At 45.0% G+C, this 11260-nt stretch overlaps 1 protein-coding gene across 1 annotated transcript in view; it reads left to right on the forward strand.

Moving 5' to 3' along the window:
* LOC308151136 (cytochrome P450 7A1-like) overlaps positions 1-3050 on the forward strand; it is a gene marked incomplete at both ends in the record, with an annotated part of 19472 nt that extends 16422 nt beyond the window's left edge. The window contains 7 exon segments of the mRNA XM_080523958.1: positions 220-341; positions 343-355; positions 947-1081; positions 1084-1124; positions 2746-2847; positions 2849-2920; positions 2922-3050. Of these exon segments, the coding sequence (XP_080380084.1) occupies positions 220-341; positions 343-355; positions 947-1081; positions 1084-1124; positions 2746-2847; positions 2849-2920; positions 2922-3050 (614 nt within the window).
* Positions 3051-11260: the final 8210 nt, after the last annotated feature.

The raw sequence follows: 11260 nt of genomic DNA on the forward strand, positions 1-11260 counted from the left end.
GAGAGGAGAGGAGAATAAAATAATATAATTATGATTCAGTTGGCCAATTCTAGAACAGTGCCCTTATCTACAAAGTGCTGCGTAACAACAACGTAAGAACCATGTAATAACCATGTAATAATGATGTAATAACCATGTAATAACCATGTAATAAACTATGTAATAATACTCTATTGTGTATTAGCTGTGTAGTAACAGCTGTCCTGTGTTGTCCTGCAGGAAGTCCTGAGGCCATGAAGGCAGCCAATCAGGAGATCAGGAAGATCCTGGAGAGCACCAATCAGCGCGTGGACCCCAACGGGCCCCCCGCCCTCACCCTGTCCAGAGAGCAGCTGGACAGCTATGCCCATATTAGGTAAGGAGGAGGAGCCTAACGCAGACCGTTTACGTCACTCATCGTCAGGAAGTAGTAGATTGTTCAGTCAATGTTCATTGGTCCTCACAGTGATCCTCTTCTTCCCCCTCCTCCTCCTCCTCCTCCCTCCTCCTCCTCCTCCTCCTCCTCCTCTCCTCCCCTCCTCCTCCTCCTCCACCTCCACCTCCTCCTCCTCCTCCACCTCCACCTCCTCCTCCTCCTCCCCCTCCTCCTCCTCCTCCACCTCCTCCTCCCTCCTCCTCCTCCTCCTCCTCCACCTCCGCTCCTCCTCCCCCCTCCACCTCCTCCTCCTCCTCCCCCTCCCCCCCTCCACCTCCACCTCCTCCTCCCTCCTCCCCCTCCACCTCCACCTCCTCCTCCCCCCTCCACCTCCTCCTCCTCCCCCCTCCACCTCCTCCTCCTCCTCCTCCTCCCCCCCCTCCCACCTCCACCTCCTCCTCCCCCCCTCCACCCTCCACCCTCCACCTCCACCTCCTCCTCTCCTCCCTCCTCCTCCTCCTCCTCCTCCTCCTCCTCCTCCTCTCCTCCCCTCCTCCTCCCTCCTCCTCCTCTCCTCCTCTCCTCCTCCAGACAGCATCATCAAGGAGGCCATGCGTCTCTCCAGCGCCTCCATGAACGTGCGCGTGGCCAAGGAGGACTTCCTGCTGCACCTGGACAACCAGGAGGCGTACCGCATCCGCAAGGACGACGTCATCGCCCTGTACCCCAGATGCTGCACTTTGACCCCGACATCTACCAGGACCCCCTGGTGAGTTTGTTGTCCGATCGGAAAAAATATAGAAAACCAAAACAGAGTAAGAAACAGAACACCAGAATTGTTATTATTATTATTATTATAATAATAATAATAATAATAATACATTAGACTTATATAGCACTTTTCTTGACACTCAAAGACGCTTTACAAACTGAAAAGATCGAGTTGTAAAATAAAAAGAAACCAAAAATAAATAAAAGAAAGTAAAGAGGTCTAATTAATTTTTAGATTACTAAATCTAAATCTAAGTGACAATCTACTCTGTATACTGCAATTACACCTAGATTTATACATCTAGATTTCGGGCGGAGAAGCGGCGAACAAGCAACGCCAGCGTCCTCTCCTCAATCGGCGTTGTTAAGTAACCTAGCAACGCTGTACACACAGTGTTGAACATTATTTAGGTAGTTGATGTTCTGTAGCCCTCTCTGTCTGCGCCACCTAGTGGTGAGGAGGCCCTAAGCGTGTCTGGTGAATGCCTCTATTCGGTTGTTAAGTCGTGACGTGTTTCCGGGTCCAACGTTGGCTGAGGCGCTCATCTTCGAAATGCCTCAGTAATAATAATAATTCATTATATTTGTATAGCGCTTTTCCGAGGCTCAAAGACGCTGACAAATATGGGGGAAAACGGGAAAGTGCTGTGTCCCTTGTTGTATGAATAGATCCAGTCCTAAAAAACGATTGAACTGTCATTCTACACCGCTTTAGTACACTGGTACTCTGGTGCTTTAGTACACTGGTACTCTGGTGCTTTAGTACACTGGTACTCTGGTGCTTTAGTACACTGGTACTCTGGTGCTTTAGTACACTGGTACTCTGGTGCTTTAGTACACTGGTACTCTGGTGCAGGGAATTTCTGGTTTTGGACCCGTCACGTTTGACGTCAGACTTAACAACCGAATAGTAGATCCATGCAGACAGGGACAGGCAGGCTGGGTGTCCAGGGGGTTTCACTTTCGGCAACAGACAGTTCTGGACAGTTCTGACTGTCTAGTTGCATGATGGCATTATCCAACGCGACTTACATCACAATGAATGCATGCGTCTCAGTGTGTATATATGGTCCCAGCGGGAATCGAACCCACAACCTAAGCGTTGTTAAGCACCATGCTCTACCATCCACAGAGGACCGTGTGTGGTTATGTTTATCTCAGAGGTTTGTGTTGTGATGAGGTACTTTATGGACTTCCATAATGTGTCCAGGACGTAATAAAACACCTTAACTGTGTGATTACGGGTATAAATGGTAAACAGACTGACTTATATATCTCCTTATTCCAAAGCGCTTTACAACGGCCTCTCATTCACCCATTCACACACACATTCACACACACATTCACACACCAATGGCGGCAAGCTACCATGCAAGGCGCCGGCCCCCTCACTGGGAGCAATTTGGGGTTCAGTGTCTTGCCCAAGGAAACGTCGACATGTGGCCAGCCGGGTTTTGAACCACCGATTTGCCGACCTTGCGATCATTAGACGCCGGCTCTACCTCCTGAGACACAGACGCCCAATTGTGTAGACCGTGTAATAATGCATGACTCCCAGCAACACACAATGACCCCTCCCCTCCCTCCTCCCCCCCCACCTCCTCCTCCCCCTCCTCCAGACCTACAAGTACGACCGTTACCTGGACGACCAGGGTCAGGAGAAGACAGCGTTCTACCGCGAGGGCAGGAAGCTCAGGTACTACTACATGCCGTTCGGGTCGGGCGGGGGTCACCAAGTGCCCCGGAAGGTTCTTCGCCATCCACGAGATCAAGCAGTTCCTGGCGCTGGTGCTGGGCCTACTTCGACATGGAGCTGCTGGACAAGGGCGCCAAGGTCCCGCCCCTCGACCAATCACGCGCCGGCCTGGGCATCCTGCAGCCCACCTATGACGTGGACTTCAGGTTCAGACACAAGGCCCAGTGAAAGAACCCAGGACCAACCGGACCAGACTGGACTGGACTCTCTCTCTTTATCTCTCTCTCTCTCTCCCTCCCTCCCTACCCCACCCTCTCTCTCTCTCTCCCTCCCTACCCCACCCTCTCTCTCTCTCTCTTTATCTCTCTCTCTCTCTCCCTCCCTCCTTACCCCACCCTCTCTCTCTCTCTCTCTTTATCTCTCTCTCTCTCTCCCTCCCTCCTTACCCCACCCTCTCTCTCTCTCGTTATCTGTCTCTCTGTATATCTCCCTCCCTCCCTCCCTCTCTCTCATGTGAATATTGTACATAGTGTATATTTGCTGTACAGACTGTGATCTGGGATGTTTGTTCCTGTGTGTTTGTGAACATTGCTGCTGTGTGACAGGAACCACAGAGAGGAGTGTGAGAGTTAGCACATTCCTCAATAATAATAATGATTATTATTATTATTATTAATATTATTATTAATATTATTAATATTATTGTTTATTTATTTTTCTTCAAATTTGCACCATCATGCTTCAGCCTAATGAGTGAAAAAAAAGAAAACTAACTAAAACAAAAACGTTTTTGTAACGGGTTCCAGTTTCCATGGTGACAGTAAAGGAACTCAGCGTACTAATTCATGTTATCAGTAATATTTACTGCCGCTTGTGTTGTGTAATCACCACGACTGTAGAGGTTGACCTTTGACCTAAGTCTTTGAGCTGTGAAATCTCCTGACATATCAGTAATTACCCCTCTGTTCACTGTACCTGTAGAACTACAAAGACCAGTGTCCTTCAGTAACACTGTACCTGTAGAACTACAAAGACCAGTGTCCTTCAGTAACACTGTACCTGTAGAACTACAAGGGCCAGCAGGCTTGAAGGATTCCCTGTAATCTGAGATGTTTACTGTTGTACAGAACTGCTATAAAATCAATATATTTGTACCACTGCAGTGTATGATGTCATGTCTGTTCAAACACCACAGAAACATTCTCTCTCTCTCTCTCTCTCTCTCTCTCTCTCTCTCTGTGTGTCTCTCTGTCTCTCTCTGCCTCTCTCTGTCTCTCTCTGTCTCTATCTCTCTGTCTCTCTCTATCTCTCTGTCTCTCTCTATCTCTCTGTCTCTCTCCCTCTCTCTCTCTCCCTCTCTCTCTATCTCTCTCTCTGCCTCTCTGTCTCTCTCTGCCTCTCTCTGTCTCTGTCTCTGTCTCTCTCTCTCTCTATCTCTCTGTCTCTCTCTCTCTCTCTCTCTCTCTCTCTCTCTCTCTGTCTCTCTATCTCTCTCTCTCTGTCTCTCTCTCTGTCTCTCTATCTCTCTATCGCTCTGTCTCTCTCTGTCTCTCTCTCTCTGTCTCTCTCTCTCTCAATTCAATTATTTGGTATTACATACACTATAGTATACATTCCAACAGTGCAGGTTTATGCCGATAGTTACAATATCATAGTATTAGAAATACAACAATAATAATACATATAATATTACAACACAATTGTATTGTGACATGTTTGGTCGCAAAAAATGTAATACAATAATCAAATACAAAATAATGCAATAAAATAAGGTATAATTGTTAAACGGTGTAGATATATATATATATATGTAGCGACTAGATTTAGCCAAAAATCCAAAAATCTGACCTTCACAGCTCTACTAAAGACCCTCCTGACCTTCACAGCTCTACTAGAGACCCTCCTGACCTTCACATCTCTACTAGAGACCCTCCTGACCTTCACATCTCTACTAGAGACCCTTCTGACCTTCACATCTCTACTAAAGACCCTTCTGACCTTCACAGCTCTACTAGAGACCCTCCTGACCTTCACAGCTCTACTAGAGACCCTTCTGACCTTCACATCTCTACTAGAGACCCTTCTGACCTTCACATCTCTACTAGAGACCCTTCTGACCTTCACAGCTCTACTAGAGACCCTTCTGACCTTCACAGCTCTACTAGAGACCCTCCTGACCTTCACATCTCTACTAAAGACCCTTCTGACCTTCACATCTCTACTAAAGACCCTTCTGACCTTCACATCTCTACTAGAGACCCTTCTGACCTTCACAGCTCTACTAGAGACCCTTCTGACCTTCACAGCTCTACTAGAGACCCTTCTGACCTTCACAGCTCTACTAGAGACCCTTCTGACCTTCACAGCTCTACTAGAGACCCTTCTGACCTTCACAACTCTACTAAAGACCCTTCTGACCTTCACAGCTCTACTAAAGACCCTTCTGACCTTCACAGCTCTACTAGAGACCCTCCTGACCTTCACAGCTCTACTAGAGACCCTTCTGACCTTCACAGCTCTACTAAAGACCCTTCTGACCTTCACATCTCTACTAGAGACCCTTCTGACCTTCACAACTCTACTAGAGACCCTTCTGACCTTCACAGCTCTACTAGAGACCCTCCTGACCTTCACAGCTCTACTAGAGACCCTCCTGACCTTCACAGCTCTACTAGAGACCCTTCTGACCTTCACATCTCTACTAGAGACCCTTCTGACCTTCACATCTCTACTAGAGACCCTTCTGACCTTCACATCTCTACTAGAGACCCTCCTGACCTTCACAGCTCTACTAAAGACCCTCCTGACCTTCACAGCTCTACTAGAGACCCTTCTGACCTTCACAGCTCTACTAGAGACCCTTCTGACCTTCACAGCTCTACTAGAGACCCTCCTGACCTTCACAGCTCTACTAGAGACCCTTCTGACCTTCACAGCTCTACTAGAGACCCTCCTGACCTTCACAGCTCTACTAGAGACCCTCCTGACCTTCACAACTCTACTAGAGACCCTCCTGACCTTCACAACTCTACTAGAGACCCTTCTGACCTTCACATCTCTACTAGAGACCCTCCTGACCTTCACAGCTCTACTAAAGACCCTTCTGACCTTCACAGCTCTACTAGAGACCCTTCTGACCTTCACAGCTCTACTAGAGACCCTTCTGACCTTCACAACTCTATTAGAGACCCTTCTGACCTTCACAGCTCTACTAGAGACCCTCCTGACCTTCACAGCTCTACTAGAGACCCTTCTGCGCTTTCACAGATGAGGACTATTAAACAGGACATAGATGAGGACTATTAAACAGGACATAGATCAAATCCACAGTGAAGAGGTTGAAAAGAAAATGAGATTCATGAAACAGAGATATTTTGAGGCGGGTCCAAAAGCGACAAAGTTACTAGCATGGAGGCTCCGTAAGCAACAATCTGAAAGCACAATTTATAAAATTCGAGACCCTATAAAAAATAAAACAAAAAATTAATTAGAAGAAATCCAAAAATCATTTGAAACATATTACAAAGCATTATATACACAACCTGAGAAAGCTAGGGAACAAGAAATTGAACAGTTTTTAACCTAATTGGACCTCCCATCTATAGGCAAAGAGCATAATGATAAACTCACATCTGAAATCACAGATGAGGAAATAGATAACGCAATCTCAGCCCTTAATGCAGGAAAGTCACCAGGTACGGATGGATATCCACCGGAATGGTACAAATTAATGAGAGAATCTCTGCGGCCACTTCTTAAGTCCTGTTTCAACTATACCATGAAGGAAGGGACCCTCCCCCCCTCCTGGAGGGAGGCTTATATCTCTGTAATACCGAAAGAGGGCAAAGACAAGCTAGACTGTAAATCATATAGACCTATAAGTGTCCTTAATGGCGATTACCGAGTGTATGCATCAATTCTGGCCAAGAGGATGGAACAGGTGATGCCACTCTTGATAGAGGTTTATAAGGAATAGGCAAACCCACGATAACATACGAAGAGCCCTCCATACCATTGATTATATTGGTAAACGGAAATATAGTGCAATCCTTCTCAGCTTAGACGCTGAAAAGGCCTCTGACTCTGTTGACTGGAAATTCCTGTATCAGGTGATGGGTAGGTTTGGCTTTAGTAAAAGCTTTATACAAAGCATAAAGACAATATATTCATCCCCGACTGCTCGGATTAAGATCAATGGCAGTCTCTCTGCTTCTATAGCCTTACAGTGTGGATGCAGACAAGGCTGCCCCATCAGTCCAACCCTCTTCAATCTTTTTTTTATTTTTATTATTTGTTTTTCAGATTTTATCCCTTTTTTCACCCAATTTGGTAGCCAATTGAACCCAACCTAGCATCCAATTATCCCCTGCCTATTGCGAGGGATCCGCCGCACGACCCCGTGGCCGGCAGTCCCAGAGGAGGCCGCCAGGCAGACTAGCTGACTGGCTCCTCGAGCCCAGCACCGTTATTCCGGCACCCCGGGGGCGCTGTTGCGCGACGGATCCTTGTCCGGAACTACTCCTATACCCCCCCTCGGGAGCGGCCGCCCAATATGCCGCTCCCCGTATGTGCCTCGGCCATATCCGGGTCTGGCGAGCCGGGATACGAACCCCGGCCCCGGTGGGCAGCATGCACTGGTGGCCAGTGCTTAGCCCGCTACACCACCGCGGGGCACTCTTCAATCTTTTTATTGAACCTTTGGCTCAAACTATTCGACAAGAAAGGGGGTTGGAGGGTATACCAATAGCGGGAGTAGAATATAAAGTATGTTTATATGCGGACAACGTATTAGTGACGCTACAAAACCCAGGCTCGGGGGTACCATTGTTGATGGATATCTTAAAGAGGTATGGGAGTTACTCTGGATATGCACTTAATGTACATAAATGAATGAATGAATGAATGAATGGTCTTTATTGTCATTGCTATAGTACAGGTACCAAACAACGAAATTTAGGAGGGGGGGCTCCCCTGGTGCTAGGAAAGAAAAAAAAACTAAAAAAACAAGAAGGGAAAGGAGCTGGTTTACATAAATAAAGGCTATAACACTATCCACTATACTATACTGAACAGATAAAACACTGTGCTGTACTCTATGCTATGCTATACCTATTCTAACATTTCCTATTTCTCTGCAACCTTATGTACCCTAGGGTTGTCATATTGCACATAGTGTTATTGCACATTCATTTAAAGTGTCGCAGTTTGCAGGCTTGAAATGTACACATTTGTGCCTCAGCACTACACCTGATTTTTCAATCCAGCAGCTGCCATCAATCCGTCCAGACTGTCCAGGGCCCAGAACCTAGGTCTAAAACACAGGCCCTGACATTTAATTTTGTCCCCACTCAAGAATTGGTAAATAAATATACTTTTAATTGGCAATCACCATATATCAAGTACCTAGAGAAATATCTTCCCTGTATGCCATAAACTATAACAAGATTAACAAAAACATATACAAAGATATGGACAGGTGGGCCTTGCTACCCCTCGATATAGGTAGTAGAGTAAGATCAATCAAGATGACTATTCTCCCAAAATTATTATATCTATTCACTGCCCTGCCAGTAGAGATCCCCCCTAAACAGTTTAGAGAATGGGACAAACACATTTCCAGGTTCATTTGGAACAAAAAGAGACCCCGAGTAAAATACTCAACCCTGCAGCTGCCGAGGGAGAGGGGAGGTTTGGCATTACCTTGCTTGAAGGACTATTATTTATCTGCCCAGTTAAGACCACTAGTACTTTGGTGTAACCCAACATACGAAGGTAAATGGAAAGACATAGAACTTTCCTTGATGGACACACCAATACAATCAGTCCTAGGTTGTCCCGACAAGGTGAAGGAAATAGCTCAGTTAGAGCACAGTCTCGCTCTTCAGAAATGGCTAGAGGTGATTAGGCGATTTCAGCTTCATAGAGAAGTAAAAGTATTAAGTTGGCCAGCCTACAACCCTCACTTCACACCAGCACTGCAGGATCATAGATACAGACAATGGGCCCAACATGGATGCCCTCTGAATGCCCTCTGTAGAATCATGTCAAATGGGGAGCCTGATAGTTTTCAGAACCTAAGCCAATTATTTGAACTCAGTCAACATGATGTTTATAGATGCTTACAGGTCCGCCACTATTTTTTGAAGGAGGTCAGAGGGCCCAAACCTGCAATCTTTTCAAAACGGATTAAAATCTTCATGAATGCTTATAAAGGTGAAGATGGTAAAAGGATTATATAGGTGACATTTACAAAGCCATCACTTCAATGAACAGAAACTCAACTGACTATGTGCGACAGCGCTGGGAAAGGGATGTGGGGATGGTAATAACTGAGGAGGTGTGGATACAAGCTTGGGAAGCCCAATGCTCTACCACTAACCCACTGACTTGGAGGGATTTTAATTGGAAGAACCTGATTCGCTTCTTTATAACACCAAAGCTTAAGTCCAAATTCACTGGGTCCCAACATCCTTGTTGGAGGAAGTGTGGATCAATGCAAGTTGACCATGGACACATGTTCTGGTTATGTCCATGTATTCAATCTTTCTGGGAAGAAGTGAGTGACTTAATGTCTAAGATTCTGGCAGTCAACATTGATATAATAAGACATATGTCTTTATCCTCTCAGTATCTGGGAATATTACCTGAAGGTTTATATACAAGTGATGCATACCTCCTCAAAATTCTGCAAAAAAGCTATTACCAAATGCTGGCTTCAGAGAAATCCCCCTACCCTGGTCCTTTTTACAAAAATTGTTAATAATGTACGCTCCATGGAAAAGATGACCCACACCCTGCGTCTACAGAAAGAAAAAGGAGAAAAGTATTGGAAGAAATAGGATTGTTATTTTAAGAAAACGGACACTGATTAGGGTTTATACTGTATATATATATATTGTAGGTATTCATTTTCTTTTTGTTTAAATACATTTTATTTCTCTCTCACTTAGGCAAACATGCCATAAATCTCATGTAACAAACTGTCCCTGTCTAACCATCATCAATGATCACGGTTCCTGAACATGACCTCATGATATCTATCTGCCCCACAAGTTTGTGTTCTCTGTTTGTTTATGTATGATGTTTTTCTGTTTGTGTGTTATGTTATGCCTGAAATGTTTCAGAAAAATAAAAAAGTATAAAAAAAAAGAAGCCCATCTTCTCAGTGTGAGCTCTTTTCCCCAACAGGGGACACAGATCTAATGCGTGTCCTCCTCCACAGCAAAGACAGGTCTTCCTTACTGTTAGATTATGTTCTTTCTCTTCAATTCCAGGCTGAGATTCGTTTTCCACAGGGCCTACAGTGGTGGCGAAGCTGGTTCCTTTAATTCCGGACTGAGGTTGTAGATTGAGTTTGCTTACGCCTCTGTTTGTCATCAGTGATGGAGCATCCTGTATGTTCCCAAACACTGGGTCGGTTAAGATTCTCACTTGTCTCTCAATGAAATGAGTGATATCAATGAATGTAGCTCTCTGTCTGCGACTTTCCTGCAGTTTACAGGCTACAGTTCTCCACTTGTCCCTGAGTTTGTAAGGCAACTTCCTTATAATGGTCAGCATGTTAGCAGACATGTCAAGCTTATGCATGTATTGCGCCTCTTCCATTGCATTACAGCAGCCTCTGAGAAAAAAGCTGTAATCCTGAAGAAGAGCCTGTATATCTTAAATGGTAAATGGACTGACTTATATAGCGCCTTTATCCAAAGCGCTTTACAAAGGCCTCTCATTCACCCATTCACACACACATTCACACACCAATGGCGGCAAGCTACCATGTAAGGTGCCGGCCCGCTCACTGGGAGCAATTTGGGGTTCAGTGTCTTGCCCAAGGACACTTCGACATGTGGCCAGCCGGGGCTCGAACCGCCGATCTGCCAACCTTGCGATCATTAGACGGCGGCTCTTTTTTTTATTTTATTTTTTTTATCTTTTATTATAAAAAATATTCTGTTAAATACAATCATAGCTATACATATTCATACATGTTCATTTTATAGCCTTCATTGTATTCTAATTCAAATAAAATAAATTTAAAAACCAATAAATAAAAACAAAATACACCCATACCATTTTGGTATGAGATGCATCCATCTATTATTCCGTCAGTCCTTCATAACCAAAATAACCCTTTAACATTAATCAATAACAAATGAATGCAACAATAAAAAACCATCTTCAAAAATCTAAATCAAACTCCAACCCTCCATCCACCCCCACCCTTATAAACCCACAATCCCTAATAAACAACTTCTCAAAATCGTTTTGCCCTGTCTTGTGCATCAGTCCCACATTCTTCCTGACCAATCCCTCAAAGACTTTCCACACCGTTATCCACTTTCCCTCAAATCTTGCTAAATTTCTCCTCAAATAAATTGCATACCTAGCCTGTGATAATACATAATTTAAACACCATATATTCACTCCCCTCCTCTTTCCCT

This window comes from Nansenia antarctica (assembly GCF_963989245.1).
Source record: "Nansenia antarctica genome assembly, chromosome: 2".
In the NCBI taxonomy this organism is placed as follows: domain Eukaryota; kingdom Metazoa; phylum Chordata; class Actinopteri; order Argentiniformes; family Microstomatidae; genus Nansenia; species Nansenia antarctica.